Source organism: Macaca fascicularis, chromosome 17 (genome assembly GCF_037993035.2).
Source record: "Macaca fascicularis isolate 582-1 chromosome 17, T2T-MFA8v1.1".
NCBI classification, from domain to species: Eukaryota; Metazoa; Chordata; class Mammalia; order Primates; family Cercopithecidae; genus Macaca; species Macaca fascicularis.
Window position 1 is genome coordinate 88288358 of NC_088391.1, and position 22742 is coordinate 88311099.

General features: G+C 40.3%; 2 protein-coding genes across 22 annotated transcripts in view; one reads left to right on the top strand and one right to left on the bottom strand.

Moving 5' to 3' along the window:
* Positions 1 to 22742, top strand: part of MBNL2 (muscleblind like splicing regulator 2) — a 397414-nt gene that overhangs the window by 368184 nt on the left and 6488 nt on the right. For 9 of the 21 annotated variants that reach the window (XM_074021290.1, XM_074021292.1, XM_074021295.1 and 6 more), the window contains one exon: positions 1255 to 1349. The exons of the other annotated variants lie outside the window; for them this stretch is intronic. In XM_074021290.1, the coding sequence (XP_073877391.1) occupies positions 1255 to 1349 (95 nt within the window). The remainder of the gene's footprint in view (positions 1 to 1254; positions 1350 to 22742) is intronic. 21 annotated transcript variants of the gene reach the window in all.
* Positions 1 to 22742, bottom strand: part of LOC141408934 (uncharacterized) — a 198970-nt gene that overhangs the window by 131366 nt on the left and 44862 nt on the right. The window contains exon 4 of the mRNA XM_074021579.1: positions 3701 to 3818. The gene's annotated coding sequence lies outside the window, so the exon portion shown is untranslated. The remainder of the gene's footprint in view (positions 1 to 3700; positions 3819 to 22742) is intronic.

The following is a 22742-nucleotide window of genomic DNA, read 5'->3' on the forward strand; positions in this document are numbered from 1 at the left end:
TGATGTACAATACCTTCACTTGCTTGAAATTTATTTCAGAGATGGTAGAAATGCTACAGGAAATAGTAGATTTGAAGGCTTATTTGGCTTTAGAGTTAACATATAGGTTTTTAAAAATGTACTTGTATATTTAAGAAAATGACGGTTTTAATGTGACCTCTTGTGCTAGAACAATCACTACAAAAACATAAAGCCACAAGTACGAGTCTGCTTTTTAATGATTTGTGTTTTGTTTCTCTTTATAGTTTATATGGTATAGCGTAAGGAACAGAGCTTACTCTATCAGCGAGGCAGGCTAATTTCATCAATGTTTGAAAGTTTCATAGTGGTGTGCCTTTATCTCCTCTTTGCTGTGTGTTAGAGCAATCAGAGTTTCCCAGAAGTATTCATTTTTTACAAATTATAAATGGATGTATTTTGAAACTGAATGTCTGAGCTTCTTAACTTAATTATCTTTTCTAATTTTAAGTGTTGATTTATTTGGCATGATTTTTCTGGACCTCAGCATTCCCTTAGCCATTCAATTTTAATAGCAGATAGTTGTCTTCACACACATGAATGCCTTGGTACAAACGTCTGTCTTTAAGACATGTGGATTAGATCTATTTAGAGTCAAGAAAAAGAAACATTGCAAATTTTGTCTGGCTATTTCAGAGTAACTGTGTTAGAATTTGCATCAAGGCTATGATGTTTGCTCCATCGTTTATTGATTCAAATAAACCACAACCCACAGCAATTCCATTTCATGTAAGCAGTTCCAAATTGAAAAAAAAAATTCAATTTCACCATAATTCCAAAGAACATCCTATCCCAAATTAGGCCTCCATATGGAGACTTGGATGTCTCAGAATTTATGATTAAAAGTGATGATCACATATTCTTGCTTCATCAGACATCACCTTTCACAATTTTAGAAACAACCATTATTACATACACCGTATACTCTGAATTGGGAATGGATCTATTGTTAGAAGTAAAATGTTTATAAATACATCAACCAAAGTAATCTGCTTTGGCCTTTCTGGGAATCACTGATTATGTTTTAAAACTTCCTTTAATTGTACTTGTAATAAGCTATTTTCCCTTTTTTATTTCTCTCCCATGCTTCCTTGCTTTGCATTGTGATTGCATGCCATCTGCTGGTTTAACCCATGATGGCTTGCTGCTCTGATATTCACCATGCCAAAATACCACTTCTATTACCATAATGCTACACCCTCCTGTTCATTGCTCCCATGGTTCCCCTCCTGAAAGTACCCATGATGCACAGCGCTACGTCCGCCACTGTCTCTGCAGCAACAACTCCTGCAACAAGTGTCCCCTTCGCAGCAACAGCCACAGCCAATCAGGTTTGCTCCTTTTAAAGCTTTCTTTCACAAATCCCAAACTCTAAATGAGTGCTGATATTTAAAAAAAAAATTCTCGGTGAGAATTTTTTTTTCATGTTTATCCATCAAATTTTATTTTTTTAATTAGTTTATAGCAAGCATTTACAGACAGGTTGCACTTATTTAGAGTTAACATTTACTGCAAATAATGATGTAGCTATGTTTTGTGTTGCACTGTTTGTTTTCGTACCTAATATTGTGTAATTAACCTGACAGGCTTAAATTCCTTTTAGTACAGCATTACCTATCCAGTGGTTTGTGAATGGCCACATAAAAATCGTAGACGCGCACCCATGGGTGCTTCAAAACTGGCTGTATTTTAATTCGGTTCATTCAGACCCCATCATCTATGTGGAGGAAGAAATTCTCCTCTTAGAAAGTCTTCCCTTTGGCCTAAGTGTCATATTTGAGGTCTGAATAATTCTTATGATCATTTGACCTCGGTCTTAGGTTCTGCCAAACTCACTTGGCTCCCACTTCACAATCTGCTCCAATACTGGCCTAAGAGCCAAACCATCCAGAATGAAGAGTCATGGGTGCCGCTGAACTCACAAAGGCTGGATATAACTGATGAGGAGCGTTTAACTCTGTTGGTTTAATGCATGTGCCAGTGAGACCATGGATGTACTATTTCGTAGTGACAGCCAGCTGCTATTTCCTACTCTGTGGTCACAAGCTGACTGTATTCCTGACCCTAGCCTCCCAACTTGCAAACATGTGCTTCTAGCCACAAGAAGACAGCGTGAGGGTGAATGAGCAGAAACTCTCACCTCGCCTGGGAAAATACTTCATTGCGCATGCCCTCCCTTCACAGTAGAACAATTTTGGTTTGGTTTTTAGTTTTGTTTCATGGGTTTTTAAAAATAAAATCAGCTCTGCTAATAAAAGATGACAAGGGATAAAAGAAACTAGGGGAAATCGTGTTGGGGGATCATGGCAGTCCCAACCCGCATTCTGCAGGCTGGGAGGGCTGAGTCATGCTGCTTTCCACGTTCAAGTGAATCCACGATTCCAGCTCTGCAGGTTTCATCTCTACAAAGAGAGGCGTGAGTGGACAGGAATGCAGAAATAAAAGTTAAACCCCGTGACAGTGCTGACTATGCCCTCAGCATTGTGACAGAGCAGGAGAGAGCAGAGAGTGGGGGAGGGAGGAGAGGCTGAACAGCAGTGCAGAGGCAGGTGTCAATCAACTGTGGACGATTCTTCAGTAATTCACTCCCACCTTTAAAATGCCAACCCGTCCTCCGAGGAAAGCCAACCCAGCTTCGAAATAAACAGAACAAAGAGCAGGCAAGGATGAGTTCCTTAGCTGGGAAGACGGTGATGATGATGATGATTTAATGTGGGATGGGAGAAGGGAGAGAGACTGCATCTTTCCATTATTAGGACCAAAGCTCTTCTCAATCATTCACTCTCAATAGGGAAGCTGGATACCTGTTTCTTTCAAGTCTTAAGTCCTGCCTCCTTGAAATCTGTTTAGTGATTTTTGACCCAATCTTTGTTACAAAGTGCTTTTATAAGAAAACAAGTTTGGACTGAGTGCAGCGCCTCATGCTTGTAATCCCAGCACTCTGGGAGGCCGAGGGAGGAGCATCACTTGAGCCCAGGAGTTGGAGACCAGCCTGAGCAACATGGTAAAATCTGGTCCGTACAAAAATACGAAAAAAAAAAAAAACAGCCAGCATGATGCCATACACCTGTAGTCTCAGCTACTTGGGAGGCTGAGGTGGGAGGATCGCCTGAGCCCAGGGAGGTTGAGGCTGCAGTGAGCCATGATAGTGCCACGGCACTCTAACCTGGGTGACAGAGTGAGACCCTGTCTCAAAATAAAATACAAGTTTGAAGTATAATATAGTAGTATTTGTTACAGTGAAATTCTATATGGTAAGTTTAGCCTTTTGGGCACTTAGAGATCTTTTTTAAGAAAGGAAAAGAAGCCAAGATAAAGAAATACTTTAGAGTTGTAGGATAAATTATTTTATCATGATAAATATTTGACCATGTGTCATATATATCATTCAAGCCTAGTGATTCTTTGGCTCCATTTGGTAGAAAAAAACTTTGAGAGATTCCATACGTATATTCAAGTTTCTCTCTCTCTCTCTCTCTCTCTGTGTGTGTGTGTGTGTGTGTGTGTGTGTATATAGGGAGGCAGAGGTTGGAAGCATGGAATATTCAGAAGCTAAAATACATCACTTTCAGGCAGGGTGTGAATGGAAAAGGAAATACATTGAAGTTTCAACTTCTTTAATTGCAAGCGTAGCTGAAGTTTCATTTCAATTTAATCCAAAGAAATATAATTAAAGGAGTACCTGACAGTAGCTTCAAGAATCCTATATTCTGTGTTTTGCAGTTTATCAGATGTAGTAGTTGCTGCTAGATTGCACTTAAATGATGAAGAGAAATCCTTTAGCAGCTCTTGATGCAAGTCTGCTTGCACATGAAAAACACGAAAAAATAAATTATAGTGAACACAAATTTCCAGATATGATATTCTTTATGTATTTTCAATAGGTTTCAAAGAGCAAAGCATCGACAAAAGACCTTGGCAATTCTTTTAACATCCAATCATAGGAAACCCAGAGCTTGTTAATGACTAAAATAACAAGTTATCATCTTGTTAAGATTTCACTCTTTAAACTCAAATAGAATCATACCCATGTGGATTATGTAAGTCATTTAAACATAATGAATCTCAGTTTCCTCATTTGTGAAAGGAGGAGTAGAACTAGATGCCCCTGGAGTCCCTCTCAGCTTTGAGATTCAGTGAACCAAAGGTTCAATGACTATTGTTTTAGGCCCAAAGCATGAGATTACAAAGATAAACACAAATAGAATGCAAAGTGGAACTAATGATTCCAGAGTTCAGTGACTGATAAGCACCCTGCCTTCTTTTCTGTCTTTAACACAAAATGTAGTTGGATTTTGACAGATTTTTTGTTAATTTGATCAATTCAGACTGTCAGTTCAAATATTTAAAAATCTCATAAGCATTTGTAATTAGATACAAATCATTTATTGAAGAAAGAGGATAGATTTAAACATCCCATGACAGCTTCTTAGGTCCAGTGCAATTTACACGTTACCCCATGGTGAGCCAAGCTGAACAAGCCGCTCTATCCTCAGGCTGAATCAAGATGCCACCAATAAAAGTTTTCACTGAACTTGGACTGGTGGTTTGAGATTAAATCAGGACAGAATCCAAATATATTTGGGAAATATAAAATGTTTTTTGATTGTTTAGCTTTAGGAACAGATAAGGAAACAAAAATATAATAAACAAATTTACTAAGCACTCTTTTCTGTTTCAATTAAGGTATTTGGGCCTTAACAGGCAAATTATACCTAATAGTAATAATATGATTATTATAAACCTCTTATTATGTGCCAGGTATGATTCTAAATGGTCTCTCTCATGTAATATATTACATATCATATTATACATTCTATTATATACTGTGTAAGAGAGGATACTTATGTATAGATGTAGACACTCAATTCTTCACAATAGTTTTATGAGATGGGTGCAATGATCATCACCCGCATTTGATAGGTGGTAAAACTGAAACAAAAGTTAGCTACCTCAGCCAAAGTCAGACAGCTTCTACATGGTCTTGCTGGAGTTTAAACCTGACTCCAGAAAACTTGATTTAACCATGATGGTATACTGCCTTAGCAGCTCAAGCTAAGATGAATCCTACACTGGAGAGATGAGCTGGATTTGAATAGAGCCTTGAGCTAGCTATGTAAAGTAGCCAGGTCATCTTTAGAAACCATATAATAGGCCGGGCGCAGTGGCTCATGCCTGTAATCCCAGCACTTTGGGAGGCCGAGGTGGGCATATCACCTGAGGTTGGGCGTTCGAGACCAGCCTGACCAACGTGGAGAAACCCTGTCTCTACTAAAAATACAAAATTAGCCAGGCATGGTGGCGCATGCCTGTAATCCCAGCTACTCGGGAGGGTGAGGCAGGAGAATCGCTTGAATCCAGGAGGCAGAGTTTGCTATGAACTGAGATCACGCAATTGCACTCCAGCCTGGCCAAGAAGAGCGAAACTCTGTCTCAAAAAAAAAAAGAAAAAAAAAAAAGAAAGAAACCATATAATGGACCATATAATGGACCTTATTATTTCAGTGTGATAAAATTACCAGTGAAAATTATCAATAATTTTTATAGAAGTAAGATAGCCTAAGAAAAAATTAGTCCTTTGTCTTAGGGAAACAGGTTCATGGGTTTCTTTTGTCATAGACTTTGTTCCTAACCTCTACTAATCATCTCACAAATAGCTTGTTAACAAAAAAAAATTGGTTGGCGGGGGGAAATGATAGGTAGCATGTAAATTAGTCAATTTGAGTCCACTGACCAAGGACCAGAATGTGTAAATCTGTCAAAGATGCCTATATTGAAACAAATTTAATCTTAGAATGTACATTAAGAGAGGTAAAGCTTAGTAATGGATTACCTGTTTTTTCATAAGAAAAGAATTTTTAATAAAATGAGAGTGCAGAGTAAAATTCCTGAGCTCGAATTATTACAATATTCTAAGTTGTAATTTGTTTAGCATTTTTTATTTCAAAGTTATATTCTATTTCAAAGGGAGATAAAACACATTTTAAGTTTCTTCATTTATATACAGAGATCATTTAATTTACTTAATAACATTCTTTTTTTTTTTTTTTTTTTTTTTGAGACGGAGTCTCGCTCTGTCACCCAGGCTGGAGTGCAGTGGCGCTATCTCGGCTCACTGCAAGCTCCGCCTCCCGGGTTTACGCCATTCTCCTGCCTCAGCCTCCCGAGTAGCTGGGACTACAGGCGCCCGCCACCTCGCCCGGCTAATTTTTTTGTATTTTTAGTAGAGACGGGGTTTCATTGTGTTAGCCAGGATGGTCTCGATCTCCTGACCTCGTGATCCGCCCGTCTCGGCCTCCCAAAGTGCTGGGATTACAGGCTTTGAGCCACCGCGCCCGGCCCTTAATAACATTCTTTTTCTTTTTTTTTTTTTTTTTTTTTTTTTTTTTTGAGACGGAGTCTCACGCTGTTGCCCAGGCTGGAGTAAAGGCACAATTAAAATACAATTTATCCTCTGAATCTTTCCCTGAACATCTCTCTCCTCCTCCCCCAGCAAGAAGTACTTTCCCTGTCCTCTGAATTCTACAAGGACTTTGCACATTCCTTAAGGCACTATCATTAAATAGAAAGACAAATGCACGTCTACAAAGAAAGCTGGGGCAGCATCGAGTTTAGCTGGAGAATAACTCCCATTCAGATAGATCAGAGCATCTGTTTGTGGGAGCGGCTACAGCGTAGGTTTGATTCTGATTGTGTGGGACCTTGATACCGAGTTAAAGGGTTCGGCCCTGAGTTGGCCACTGCAGGATTTTCAAGCAGGATAGTGATGGAAACGGTACTCTAGGAAGAGTGAGCAGATGGATTAGAGGCGGGAGAGTCTGTGGAGGCCATTAAGAGGTTTTAACAAGAGCCTAAACTGGGACGATGGCAGCTGGCAAGTGGCCTACTTTGTCTTGCCTTTGCCCATTACAAAGGGAGTGTTACTTTTGGCAAAAGAGAAACATGAAATGATTTCATACTATGGCAAAACCTGTCTAAATAAATGTCACGTGGTAGAAAGAGAGATTGAGGCTGCTGTGAAACTCAGTCCCTGCCAGCACAGCAGTCGAGTGGCCTCGCTGTTCGGACACCGGCAATGTGTTCACCTTTCACATGGGCCTTCCCGTTTCCTACCTAAATGAGACTCAGAGCCACAAAAGCTCGCCCCCTACCTCCAACCACAGGCTTCTGCTTGAAGGAAAGAGTCCCCTCAGGTGTAGAGTGAATGTATATTGTCCATGTCTCCAAAGCAGAGCTCTATGGACAGTGAACAGATTATCCATCTAATTCATTCTGGCCCATGAGTCCATGCTAGGGAAAGAGAGTCCTATGTATTAATATTGGGAATCTTTTTACAGAGCATCACAAGAAGTGCTTTAGAAGCTAATGAAATCAGATTATACTCTGGGCAATATGTTAACCAACACTTAATCACATCTCCAAAAATGATGATTCATGTTTAATATTATGACCTCAAGGTCTTATCACATCTTCTGAACCCTCCTCCAAAGATTAAGTACATTCACCAGAGAGTTGGCCTTAGGAAGAACTTACTGGAAATTAGTTGATAATATGTCATATACATATAGCCCTCTATTTATATTTGATAAATTAGAAAATCTCATTTTCTAGACTTACCTGGCATAGTTTTATTATATATGATAATCAATTTCAATATCTTATCAGAAAGATAAAATAATTACATGTAACCAGACATATATTATGTTTTATCTGGCCTGCTATAAAGTATTGAAGAGGGAAGAGAAAAGCTTGTTTCTGACCTATAAACATGAACATAACTTTAAAGTTATTTGTATATGGATTCTTGGATATGTAAGTCCACCTGTACTAACCAAGAAGTCTAGAAAGGTAAGATTGTGTTTTATTTCATCTCTCATCTCAGAGTTTTATAAAACATCTATTATTCAATGCCATCTGTCTGGACTATATTCAGACAAATGTAGGAGGCATTAAACATTCCCCACTATTCACCACTTGACCCATTTTGGGGCCTGCATTTTGTTTCACAAGAAAAATCTTGGTTCAGCAAGGCCCCAGTGTGGGAGGAGTAGGCTCCTGTCCTCTCTCTCTCCTGAAATACACAGTAAAGTGGCCGGCCTGTATGTATGGCTGGTCAAACTGTGAAACACTCCTTTCTTGGAGTTTGCTTGTTCCTGGGAACAGATTACAGAAAGCAGCTGGGCCCCACGTATGTTGTTCTCCAAAAAAGCAGAGACAGCAACTGTCAGAATCCAGCCCTTGTAAACAGTAATCTGGGCCGAGACTTCTCTCTCTACCTTATACTGCCTAAGTCCTTTAGCCACCTCTAACTGTTTGCTTATATTCTAACTGTAGAGGGGGGGATTCAGGTTGGAGAATGGATATGGTTACTTCAGATGAGGCAGAATTGCCATATCAAATATTTTGTAGAGAAGGCAGGAGAGAGAAAGAGAGTAGAGAGAGATAGAAGGATTGAGATTGAAGGATTGAGATTGAAACCTCCTCAATTTCTTTGCGTAAAAAAATAAAACTATAAAAATTGCAGCATTTGCATTCAGTGAACACTATTTGTTAAAGCTCCTTGGCAGTTTGAGGCTGAATTCCACTGTGCGCATGGCTAAAGATAGCAGAATCCAGACTTGCTTAGTATGCTAAAAAAAAAAAAAAAATTAAGGCTGGGAAGAGGTTGGGGGGTACTCTGTCTATCTTAGGTGGTCTTGGATCTATGAGAACAACATAGATGTACATTAATTTTTCTCTTCAAGAAATTAGAAAATAAGTAGACAATAGACTTTTTATGTTCCTGCCTCGGCAGCAGCTGCTTTGCAGGCCTACCCTGAAGTTTAATTAATAAATGCATTTGCAGATTCTCTAAGAAAAGGCTCAGTTATGTAAGTGTTGTAATCTAGTACATTTTCATTTTTCATGAATAATTTACACCTCTTGGTGAGAAACTTGGGTAGAATTCTTTTGTATATAGCACATAGAGACACCGTATCAGCTCCAATTCTGTGCAGCTGAAGAGAAAATGTCAAGAGTCCTTATGCAGCACATTCCTGCCTGTGGACAGTCCTTCGCATGACACCTCAAATCCATCCTCCTTTGCTTTTTTTTTTTTTTTTTTTTTTGAGATGGAGCCTTGCCCTGTCACCTATGTTGAAGTGCAATGGTTCAATCTTGGCTCACTGCAACCTCCGCCTCCTGGGTTCAAATGATTCTCATGCCTCAGCCTCCCAAGTAGCTGGGATTATAGGCGCCTGCCACCACACACAGCTAATTTTTGTATTTTTAGTAGAGATGGGGTTTACTATGTTGGCCAGGCTGGTCTCGAACTCCTGACCTCATGATCCACCTGCCTCCCAAAGTACTGGGATTATAGACGTGAGCCGCCGTGCCCGACCTCCTTTGCATTTTGATGGAACTGGAGGGGGGTCTTTTTTAGTCATATTCCCAGTCTTATTTTGGCTTTTGTTGATGGTAGTAAAATCATGCTCCATTTTTCCAATTTTAGGTTTTCTCATTGGAGCAACATGAATATATAGTTCATCCTATATCGGTGTTTATTTCCAGCTCTAGATTTGTAAGGAAAGAGAGACTAGCTGCAATGAAGGAATTCGGGTCCATTTTCAAGGGATGAACGACGGGCAGGGTTTTCTTCTTTATAAGAGTTGCTGTGAACGGAATGGAATTCCTCCTCATGGGCCGTTATCCACCCAAGCTGTGCCCCTGCTGCCTACCTTCTCACACGTCTGCCCGCACATTTGGGGAAGGTGACAGCTTCTCTGTGCAGGTGGATGTGGAGGATAGACAAACCCGAGACTGAGGCTCCAAACACATAAGATGCTACCACATGTCAAAGATACACTGGCATTTGCTCTGGCCTCTCAGCCCCTTCTGACATTCCTCTGGGGTGACACTGCTGGAGGCAGTAACTCCCAAGGTCAGACTGGGCTGGGTCTGCTGACCACTCCAGAGGCCACCAGGTTGGGGAAATGCTAACCATACTTAGGAACTCACTGCCTAGTCAAACAGATCTGAAACAAGCAGAGAATGTCATAAAACACAAAGTCCAGCAGGCAAATGTTGCTGACTGGAAAGTAAGTGCCATGGCACGGCCTCATCCCTGAAGTGTCAGAGGTCTGAGGGGTGTGTAGGAATGAGACAGAGAAGGGACAGGTGAGGTTATTCCTGACACCATGACCAGCTGGAAATTGAAGAAGTAGAGATGAGGTAGGGTAAAGAGAAAAGGGAACCCATGCTTACCCATGCACCGGCCATCTGCTTTCCACATACTATCACATTAAACCCACCAGGACTCTATTTCCCTCTTTTACATGCGAAGACATCACATGTTTGATCACAGCTCCAGTAGGTAGCAGAGCCTGCCTTTGGCCTCACAGCTGCCTGACCTTGAGGTCAATGTTTTTCCCCTTGTTTAACATTCTTCCTCGATAGCATATGTGGTTTAGAAAGGAACTTCAGAATCCATCTCAGACTTTATCTCATGATAGAAGCAGATAGAACAGCTATGATTGCATCAGATCTAAAGAAGAGGGGACATTGTGGCTCATGTGAGCCAGTGAATGGGGTGAGTGGGAGACACCAGGGAGCGTGAGGAGGAGGATGTGGTGGGGCAGTCCTAGAAAGTGCAGCTGAGTGGATCAGAAGGAGGTCAGGTTATGGAGGGCCTTAAAGCTCAAGATGAGAACAGGACAGGACAGGTTCCATGAGAGGCTTGGAAACTCAAATCAACTCCAAGTGAGTGGGTAGAGGTGTGCAGGGACAGCCAGCCCGAGTCAAGCTAACTGGTGAGAAAGCTGCTTTATCGACAAAGTGATGAAATTGGGATAGAGAGAAAAGAGAACATTTGAGGGGAAAAGGGTGAATCATTCAGAAGTAGGGAAATTCAGAGAGGCTCCGTGATCCCTGGCTTGCCTTTGCTCACCCAGAGGCTGTTCTCTGACTTCTGTGGTGTCTGTGGATTTCAGTGCCTTTCTCCTCTCTGTCACATAACGCTCCTATGAGACCTCTCTCCCATTGACCATAAAAAGGATGGTTCTCATTTACGCCCCTTCATTTTGATTTGTACTATAAAGGACACATTTGTTGACTGGTATTTTCTGACACCAGTTTATGACAAACTATAGCTAATCTAGCAGTTAGAATTCATCATGCTTTAGCATTAAATACAAAATATTAGAGCTTTTGGTCTCTTTGTTTTACTTTCGATGATCAAATTATATTATTCCTATCATTGCTCCCCTTGCTCTGGAGTATTCAAAGATCTCAGAGCATATGTCAATAAATTTCCTATAATCTTTACTGCTTGCTGCAATGCATTTCTGGAAGCAGCATCTTTAAGGTGATCGTTGCAGAATGTTGCCCATTTTCCCCTAATCACAGGTGCATCAGGCATTATAGGTCTGGCTTGAGACCAGCATCAATTACATCACAGATATGAAAGGCAGTAAGTCATAAGAGCAGATTTTCCACCATCATACCATACCTCTACAAAACATAAAAAAGAAAAAAGATGATGCGAATTACATTATAAATTGGAATAGGAGCCCAGATGGGCTTACAGCTGCCTGACCTTGAGGTCAATGCTTTCCCCCTTGTTTAACATTCTTCTTGGTAGCTTACCCAATTCACACACATAGCAAGAGAGCCAGGCCCAGGACCTGATCACCGAGTCCTGCCTAGAACAATGTTGTCTCCCTTTCACCACACTGCCTTCCTGAGAAAGTGCTTTAAAGGATCATGTAAGGCACCTTGAACTGCTCCAGAGCATACAGGCAGCGAAAACATAACTCAGCTACCCTCACAAAGAACCTACCACGTGCCAGACACTGGGCTAAGCCTTTTGTATGAATTATGTCATTGAAACCCAACATGTCCTATGAAGGACTATTATGATCCCCTCTCTAGTGATGAGGAAACTCCAGTTTAGAGAAGCTAAAGAACTTGCTCAAGATCATACTATAACAATAAGTGGTAAAGCCAGACTTAGAGCTTTCCCGAAGCTCCTAATATTTCATATTTCCAATGAGGAAAAGGACCTAGAGTGGTTAACTGACCTTAGTCATAGTTACAATAAGGGATTAGGATTAAACTCAGTCTCCTAACAGCATGCTCAGTCCTCTTTCCCCTCCATCAAACTTCTATTCAGCTTGAATAAGCAGGCTGTACATTTATTCTAACTTTGTTAAATAAAATAACTTTGCTTCCTCCCTACAATTTAGAACGGTTTTTGAGGAATCAAAAAGATACTTGACGTTAAACGTAATTCCCTCCTTTAGTCCAAGTATGTTTTCCTAGTAATAATTTCATAACTGTTCCATTAACCATTCTTTCAATATTTGTCATGGTTATACTAAAATATGCAAAAGGTCCAGAGAACCACTTTAGTTCAGAGGATCTAGGACAGAAGGAATTGCTTAAACCGATTCCTATTGTTCATATCCTTTTCTTTGCTTTTCTCAAACCTTGTAACATTAAGAATGGCTTTGCACAGGGGAAAAAGTTAAAATGGGGAAAGCTAAGAAGTGTGTAAAGAATGAGAAGAAAAATTCCATTGTGTTCCTTTGCCTTGGACAAAGGTATTTAAGAGTTGTTGGGTTGGAGTTTTTGATCAGTTGGTTGATTGGTTTAACATAAACTAGAAAGTCCCCTCCATCTTTCCACTGCTTATGTGGAACCTATGTGGGGAGAGGTGAAGGCTTGGAGCTTGAAAGACAGATGTTTATCAGACAAGACTGGATGCACAGAGGTGTCCGTAGAGAGTCATTTACTCTAAGCACACTGATCTAAGAATTATTAATAAACACTATGCCTTATCAACATATTCATATTTTGTGGCTTATACCAGGAAATGGAAATAATTGAAATATTACTGTATAATATTACTTAATTGAAACATTACTTGAAAATAATTGAAATGTTACTATATTAATAACAGTGGCATTTATTATATGCTCACTACCACCAAGCACTTGTTAAATACATTATCTGATCCTCACACCAACCCTGTAAGTTAGAAAAAATTTTTAATTCCCACTCTAGAAATTAGTAATACTAAGAATAAAAGATGTTTAGTGACTTATCTATGGTAACATATCTGTTAAGCCTAGAAGCTGGGTTTGAACCAAGTTTAACTTTAAAGAATGGGAAATCCTGCCCTTCATGGGACATCAACTTCCTACTGCAGTGAACACTGATTATCATGAGCTGGTGGTTGTTGATGCTTTTGTAATAAAATATTTCAGTTTGAAAAATGATTAACATGAATTGACAGTCAATGCTTTAAGGAAAAATCAGAGAAATTCAGTTTATACTTTGTCATCAGTGACAGTTCAGGAGATACATATACAAAAATGGAATGAAGTGCTCATTTTTAAGAATCTTAATCTCATCAAAACCAAGTTTATTTCCAACATATGGGGTGCCATACAGATCATATAATATTTAAGTTACCCATGGTATTATTTGAATGTCTATTTAAATAGAAACTGAAAAGAAATTATTTAGGATTATGAATCCTAAAATAATAGGCTAAGGAAACAGAACCAACATTTAGCAAAACCCACTATTACATGTCAGATGTGTATATATGTTATTTCTTTTACTACTCAGCATAACTCTGTGACGTTTCTTATCCATTGTGAGTATCATATCCATATGTGAGCACATCTTGGAGAATAATTTGCTTAAGATTCAAGCAGGTAGGAAATGACGGATACATGTAGACCTCAGGCTTGCCTGCCTGCAAATCCTGTTCTCTTGTGAACCTACCATGTTTGAATTAGATTGGAGTCTATGGTCAGTGCAGGCTTGGGATGAACCTCTTCATACAACTCCCCTTAAAAACTCTGAACTACTGAGTTTATTGCTTTGAAAAGTTTTGACTAGTTGAGCCGAAAGTTTAGTAGAAGCAAAAACTTTTTAAAGTCCAAGCTCAGTATCAGAAATGGTGTGAAAATATTGCTGCTTGGCGAGAATAGCAAGAGAATCCAAATTTGAGGGGTGAAAAGGCACCATTCACTCTTCCCAGGGTGGGAAAACTGGCACACAACTTCTGTCTGAAAAGAGTCTATCAAAAGGACTCCTCTCAATTGAAACTCACTTTTTAATTTTTAACAATAATAATTTTAAAACAAAGATACTATTTTTCTTCACCATCCCCACAGAACCTGACTTTCAAATTGATCTCAGGTAAAGGGAACAACACTAGTTGAGGATGAATATTTTAGGCAGCCTGCAGGAGCGACTGCAAAGGGAACCAAGTATAAGTTTAATTTAGTTGTAGTGAAACCACAGAGGTAAATGAGAACCCAAATGGGGATCTTAATGGTGATTCAGGTATACAAGCAGGAAGAGCCAGGGGTCTCACTGTGAAGCCCCAAATGGGAAGGAAAACAGAAAGGGTGGGAGGGCAGGAAAGATGGAATGGAAGGAGGAAGGGATTCAGGATTGGCAGGAAAGGAGGATGTGGAGTTATTCTCTAACGGGGGCAGGTTCCGTTTGGAATGAGGAGACGTTCTGGAGATGGAGGGTGGTGATGGTGGCACAACCAGGTGAATGGAGTTAATGCCACTGAACTGTATGCTTGAAAATGGTGAAAATTGTGAGTTTTATGCTATGTCTATTTTACCACAATTTTAAAAAATAGACAAAATATCTGAGTGGTCATTTCTACAAAGAAAGGATTAAGGATTGACAAGGATAATGTCTGATTGGACCTAGGTTTTCATTTAATAAAATCTTATAGTATAAAATGGTTCTTTTTGCATTAAAAATTCTTTACGGTTGCCACGTTTCCCTTTAAGAATTCTGTTTTCATAAGGCAAGGAATGGAGTGCAAAAGTGTCTTCTTTCTAAATGAAACCATGTCTGTGGCAACATAGCTTTATATCTTCTCTCAACAAATGTATGCTAAGAACCCACCTTGAACTGGACATGATGGCTCATGCCTGTAATTCCAGCACTTTGGGAGGCTGAGGTGGGTGGATCATGTGAGATCAGGAATTCGAGACCAGCCTGGCCAACATGGTGAAACCCCATCTCTACTAAAAATATAAAAATTATCCAGGTGTGGTGGTGGGCACCTGTAATCCCAGCTACTTGAGAGGCTGAGGGAGGAGAATTGCTTGGACCTGGGAGGCGGAGGTTGCAGTGAGCCGAGATTGCGCCATTCCACTCCAGCCTGGGCAAAAGAGCAAGACTCTGGCAAAAAAAAAAAAAAAAAAAAAAAACAAACAAAAAAAACACCCACCTTGAGCCATGTACAGTTCAGAATTGTGGGAATACAGCAATGAAAACAGCAGTTCCTGCTTTCGTGGGTCTTACATGGTGAGGGGGACAGGCGATACACAAATGTATAAGTAATTACAGTCAGAGTTCTTATCATATGAGAAGGGTCATATCAGAAAGTAAATGGTGATGCTGAAAGAATGGGCCTCACCACCGAGCTTTAATGGGGGATGGTTAGTAATAAAGAAATAGAAGAGGCCGGGCGCGGTGGCTCAAGCCTGTAATCCCAGCACTTTGTGAGGCCGAGGCGGGCGGATCACAAGGTCAGGAGATCGAGACCACAGTGAAACCCCGTCTCTACTAAAAATACAAAAAAAAAAAAAATTAGCCGGGCGCGGTGGCGGGCGCCTGTAGTCCCAGCTACTCAGGAGGCTGAGGCAGGAGAATGGCGGGAACCCGGGAGGCGGAGCTTGCAGTGAGCCGAGATCGCGCCACTGCACTCCAGCCTGGGCAACAGCGTGAGACTCCGTCTCAAAAAAAAAAAAAAAAAAAAAGAAATAGAAGAGAATATGGGAGCTCTCCTCCTTCTTTAAACATTTTCCTCCTTTGGTTTCCATTTTGCCATCGATTGGCTATTTTGGCACTTCCTGAGGGCTTATTGGGGATGACAGATGGTGAACTGGCTAAACTACTCACTGCACTGCAGAGGTGCCAGTGTGATACAAGCCAAGTGAGAAACTAAGGCTCGAAAGGGCACAAATCTGACTGGTGGCACAGACAAGCCTCCTGAAATCCCCCTCCAGTACTCTTTTTGATTTTTCCTTTGCACCTAGATTTTACACACAATTGAGTGGTTTTTGTTAACCTCTCTCTCTCTTCCTCATCATCCCTCTCTTTCTCTGTCCCTCTCTCTGATACACACACACAGGCAAAGAACTAAAAAGAAAAAAAAACTTAGTTTTTTGCTGGAAAGTTTGTTATATGGCAGCATCATCCCACCAGTTTGAGAATGTGTCAGATGATGACAATACATAAAGACACACGTCCATGTCCCGTACATTATATTAATCTTACTGTTCCCTTTACTGCATTTTAGCATTTGGTTGCTTTTCTCCCTTTGATGCCTTAAAAGCCAATTCTTAGCAGGCTAAATTACACATTCTACTCCACTGTTAAAATGGGTACTGTGGCCAAAATGTGCCCAGGATTCTAAGTCCAACATAATGGTAATGGATACAAAAGCAGGGCATTGAGCAGGATTGGGCATTTTATGCTAAATCCAACAAGATCTTGTTTCTGTGATTTTTCTTGACCTGAATCTTCAATTTATTACTGGGAGCAAAACCTCATTTTGAAAAAAACCCGTATCATATATGAATCCTTTTGAAATTTCTTTTCTGTTGCTGCATAAATGAATTTATTTTTGGAATTCCCTTGTTGCTTTAATTTTTTAACTTTTGTGTTTATTAAATTTTTATTTTTCACTCCTGAGTTGCCAGTTCCTGTTCTTTAAAATATTCAAGATATATAAAAAATAATCATGAGCAAAAGTAGATACATTAGGAAAATATTTTCAATGTATACAAGTTAGGTCTTAATATTATGTTACATATTATATTAATATTATGTAACATATTGTCTGTATATTACATATATTACATATTATGTTACATAATATTAAGACCTACCTTGAAAATACAGTAGTGAATACAGTGCTGATTTTTAAAGGTATAAAAATGTTTTCTTAGATTCTACTTTATGTCCAGGGGTCATCTTCAATGAAGCAGCCTATTTAATCTCAGACAGCCTCACTTACTACACATCTTACTGTAAATATTTTAAACACTTTCAAATATTTTCTTAGTGTGGCCCACATATTACATATTTTTTCTTGATTTAGTAGAGGAATTTATCCTGCTTTCGTACACATATAGTCCCTAATTTTAAGCATATTTATTCAAAATTTCCTTTGTCATTTGGTTTGGAACTCAGTTTTCGTACAGAGACGGCCATGGACTTGTTGGTTAGATCTCCGGGCTGGCCTACAATCATTTTATTTAGCTTGTGGCATTGTTTATAAGTAACACAGTGCTAAAGCATGGCCCAGGCCAAGTGCCACCCATGTCTGTGATGTTGCTATATCTTTGGGATTCAAGAAAGATATCATAAGCGTGCAGCTAACCCAAACCCCCAGATGGCCGTGCAACAGAAAATAGAAAATTCCTTCACCTCCTCCACCTACTGGAGCTGTGGAGGAGCCTTAACCCCTGGTGAGTTCCACGACTGGAATGTCATCCGGGGAAGGCCTGTGGAGTAGAAATGGGAAGTATGGTGTGGAATCACGAATGTTGGGTAAAGACTAGGAAGATAAAATCTGGGGCCTGCTTCTGGGTAGCCACCAGACCCATTCACGCCACCTTCTTCCTCATTTCTCTCGATGTCATGGTTTCATCTGCCAACTACTTTTTTTTTTTTTTTGAGATGGAGGTCTCACTCTCCCACCCAGGCTGGAGTGCAATGGTGCGATCTTGGCTTACTGTAACCTCCGCCTCCTGGGTTCAAGTGGTTCTCCTGCTTCAGCCTCACGTGGGCCATGCCCGGCTAATTTTTTTGTATTTTTTTGTAGAGACAGGGTTTCACTTTTTTTTCCTGGCTATCATGCAGCCCTTCCAATCTAGGGTTTTGTTTTGATTTTAGCTTTTCTGGCACCTGCTGAGGAAACACAGTCTCATCACTCCCCTCCTTCTGAATAAATACACAGTGCTCTTGAATATGTCTTTGTTTAAAACACTTCTAGAACACCAGCGGAAAGGAAAGTCTCCTTCTCATGCCTCTTTACCTTCCTCCTCATTTATATCCTAGAGGAGAAGAAAAGTGTTCACTCTTGGATAACATATGGGTTTTTAGATGGTCTGAGGACTAGATTCCCATCTCAGCCTGAGAGCCACAGAAATGATTCTCAGAATTCCCCCAGGGGAACTGGGATTGAAGGAGACTGTCTGGAGTCAGGGAGGGGATTATAATCAAAGCCTAACTGCAATACTCATAAGAACCGAGATGTTTCCACATGTGACATGGACTCATACAAAGAGCAGAATCTTATTCAAAGTTGAGCACTTCCGTTTATGAATTTTATCCAGATACTCTAAGTTGTCAATGTGAACCCTGGTCAGTAATCTTCAGCGAGGACAGTGTTATTGCTTTTCATGTAAAACCTGAATTATTAATAGTTTTAAGTGACAATTTTTCTTTAGTATATCTAAAAATATTTTGTTCAAATATAATCAAGTGGAAAATATTGGACAGAAATGAGTCATCCACAAAAAGTATCATTGAAACTAGGGGCATTAGAGCTTTGAATATAAACTTTCTACTGAACAGCAGAGGACAAAACAATAATTCTGGCAAAACTCCTCTGGAAGGTGCTATGAAATATTAGGGACATTCCAACCTCGGTGTGCTCTTCTCCAGAGTAAAGCTGATTGTCATATTTGAGAATTTTTCCCCCAGGACCTCAGCATATGCCTTTTATGTACAAATAAAACTACATTTTGAAAATAAGTCAAATATGGCATGACACTGCCTGCCCTCCAAACAATATTCCCCCAGAATAATGAATCAGACTATTTTTAAGTATCTTTACATATTCTACTAATTTATCTCTGAGCTTTTTCTATAATTATTATTTTATTTTATTTTTTTCGAGAGGGAGTCTCGTCCTGTTGCCCAGGCTGGAGTGTGGTGGTGAAATCTCGGCTCACTGCAACCTCCACCTCCCAGGTTCAAGTGATTCTCCTGCCTCAACCTCCCAAGTAGCTGGGATTACAGGTGTGCACCACCACACCGAACAAATTTTTGCATTTTTAGTAGAGACGGGATTTCACCATGTTGGCCAGGCTGGTCTCGAACTCCTGACCTCAGTGATCTGCCCACCTAGGCCTCCCAAAGTGCTGGGATTACAAACATGAGCCACCGCACCAGGCCTATATTTAAAATTTTATAGTCATGAAGTAGGCCAAAGAAAGTTCTTGAAAGTGTACATTTATTAACATGTATAATTATAATTGCTTTAATTACTTTTTAAATCTGATACCATATATTCACCAAGAGACTAAAGACACTTGCTTTTGACTTCAGTAATCCATACTGTGATTAAGTACTGAATTATATTGGAGTCAAAAATGTACACATGTCCCTTTGCCTCTGTGCAGTTTGCTTCAACTGAAAGATCTCACAAGTGTCGCCTCTCAGGCAAGATCAGGGCATTTCAGACAGTCGTGGCTGCCATGGAGAGGAGGTGTGGGGCAGTGGGGAAAAGGTGGAGAGAATATTAAATGGTGCAGAGACTGAAGGAGAAAGCAATGCCAATAGAGAGTGGCAAGAAGGAACCTGGACAGAATCAGAAGAAAACTGTAGATGAAGAAACACAGAGACTGGGAGGGTGAGCAACATGCGAGCCTCCTTAGCTTAGCCCTATTTTTAGGAAATGCCACCTAATTGCCTATTTTTAAATTAATAATAAATTTTGTTTAAAGAGGCAGTGAAATATTATTAATACCTTTAACTGCCTTCTGGGGGAAACAAGGCCTTGTAACCATGGCAAAAGATTTCTAAGAAACCTACCAAGTCTAGAAGGTTTCTTTAGGTGGATTTTTATCTGTCATATTTCTTTTCTCTGTGAGTGATTCTGCCCCCAGCCTGGAATATTTTCCCCTTTATCTATAATGGGGAGTAGGGAGAATGGGAGAATGGGGAGTGGTGTTTATTTCTCTTAGATATTTCTGAGTCCTTAACTACCCTAAAAGGGCACACAGACGACACATCTTGTCCAAAGGGTTCTTTTTCTGCCCTATTCCTGTTTCTCCCCTGAATGGTCTAGTGGTCTTCTGTTGATACCAGCATTGTGGCACTGTGTCCTCAATGATTTCAATTTATTCAGCCATCCATGCAACCACCAATTAATAAATTCCCAGCCCTGTCCTAGACACTGGTGCTATAAAGATGAATGAGACAGTCCCCCTGTCCTTAAAGAGCTTGGTTTGGCTGTGGACCCAGTTAGTGTACCAGCCCTGCTTGGAAGTACCCACTTGAGATTCCATGTTAGTGACATCAAGACGCATTGAGATTCCTTAGTAGTTTAGCAAGGCTGCACAGATATAAGGTATTTTTTATCTATGCCATCCAAACTCAACATTACAAAGACAGTCCTAATGGCTATTCACAGAAGACTGAACCAAAACATCCATTATTTCTCTTTTCTAATTGCTTGATGATTTGCATACATAGAAATTCTTGACATTTTCACTGGAATGTTTTCCTATCAATTAAGCAGAGCAGGAAGAGTTCTTACCAAATTTAATATTGAGCTATCATTTAAAAAAATAACTCATCTGACATCCTTGAATCTTTGAAATGAGCACTTTTATGTAAGAAGTATAAACATTTCTGGAAGTCATCTAGAAGCCCACAGTTTCCAAAGTTATGCATACGTACAGTTCCTGGAGATCAACCTCGAGGGAGAAAACTCAGAATGTGTTAATACATGGTACCTCTGAAGCACTGAGGACATTCTACGTTGATTTGTTTTCTCTTGCACCCTTCTGCATGAGGATTGGTTAGTTCAGCTGTTAAGTTCATGGTGCTGATGAGTTCAAGTTCAGTGTTTCAGTCTCTGCAGAGACTATTTTAGTTTGAACCAAATGTGTTTCTCACCCTGTTCAGCTCTTTTTTGAGTGCACACCATGAGTGAGAGGTATGGATGGCTCAGCCTAAATCCATCATCACATGGAAGAGACAAGAAAACATGCATGTTTCATAACTGATGACTCAGTCAAGGGAGGGTTGATATTTTCTTTTTAGGTAGAGGGTGCCTTGTTGGTCACGTACTCTCTTTCTTTGGGCGAAAGCCAAATGTCTGAAAGTTGCAGGACTAACTCTCCTATACACCTGCTCTTCTGGTCTCACTCTTACCACTGCTGCCTGCCATGATGTTGCCTGTAGCCTTGGCTTATGCCAGCTCAGGAAGTGATCCAGACTTAGTGGATATAGTGGATATTGCCTTCAAGAAAGTAAAGCTGATGAGTACACAAACCAGCAGCTCTTAGCTGAATTTAGCCCAAAGATATGTATGATCCACACAGGGTTGTTTTCTGTGATGTGAATTCACTGCTGAATTTCCAGCTTCTCTTGGAAAATCTAAAGGTCAAGTAATATGGAGTCCATGTTTCCGCAGGTAGCATTTGGCTGGGGCAGAGTAGCTGCTGCCACACCCTTGACCTGGCCTATTCACTTACGTACCTTTCCTGCCTGGCCCCAGGAGGCTTAGTATTAGACAGGACCTAATCTGGTCCACTTTTTAGTAAGCTTGGCTACCACTGCACTGTGAGTCAATGGCAGGCAATTCACTGAGGACATTGTAATTATTAAATGGCTGCTCATAACATATTTGATAGAAAAATAACCCATTTGATGTCTTTGAAGCCATTCATGCTTTGTCTTCAACAAATAAATATGAAACTAATCAGGTACTGGATTCACATTGGGGTAACTTGAGAATGTATATTGAGCAGAATCATCAGATTCTTAAATCCAACCACCTAGGGGAGACAGTTTAATTCACTTATTGTGATTTCCTTTCCTTATTGATAAGCAGACTGTATTGTAGCCAGCTGATATTTTTGCTTCGGAGATACTCTTGTTCTAACCAGAGGGACCACTAAAGATTTAGAAAAGTACTCATGATTTGAGATCAAGTATATCTTTGTCTTAAAAATAGAATCACAGATTTTGTGGGCATCAGCTATTCTGATTTTTGTCTGTTCTCCTTTTAGTGGAAGAAGGAATTGAAAATAATGCTTGCAGTTCAGAATTTTGATTTACCATACTAGATTAGCTAGAATCTTATTTAATAATTTAACTTCCTTCTCCTGTCATGGTGCTCTGTTATATAAAACACTACCTACTTGAGGCAATAGTCTCCCAGGGAGACAAATAGAAATATAGCTTGTTGAATATCTTTGATTTCTTTCCTATCATCATAGTTTGCCAAGATTTCTCAGCAGCTGAGGCAGTGGCACTGTGGTTGGGTAGGGTGTTCTGTCGCTGTAAGCAGGCATGTTTGTAACATCCATCTGGAGGAGCCCTGGGGCAGGATGTGGTTGACCTGTGGATGCCCTGAATGAGAGGCCCAGCAGCCTCACAGTCCCCCAGCAATTTCCACCCATCTAGCCCCTCCAGACAGTCTCACTGTCTCCCCTCTAAAGCTCCAAGCACATTTGCTGTAGGTTCCACCTCAGGGCCTGACCTTCCCCTGATCCCCAGGCTCACGGGGTTCTTCTAAGCACCCTCTGAAGCAGGCACCATGAGGCACAGATATGCTCTTTGGAACCTCTGCTTCCTCTAGCCCTATCTCAGACCGTCCCCATGCCCTGGAGGGGATGCCTTCACCAGTGAGCAAAGTAACATCTCTAAGCTCATGCTGGTTTGTGCAAGCACTT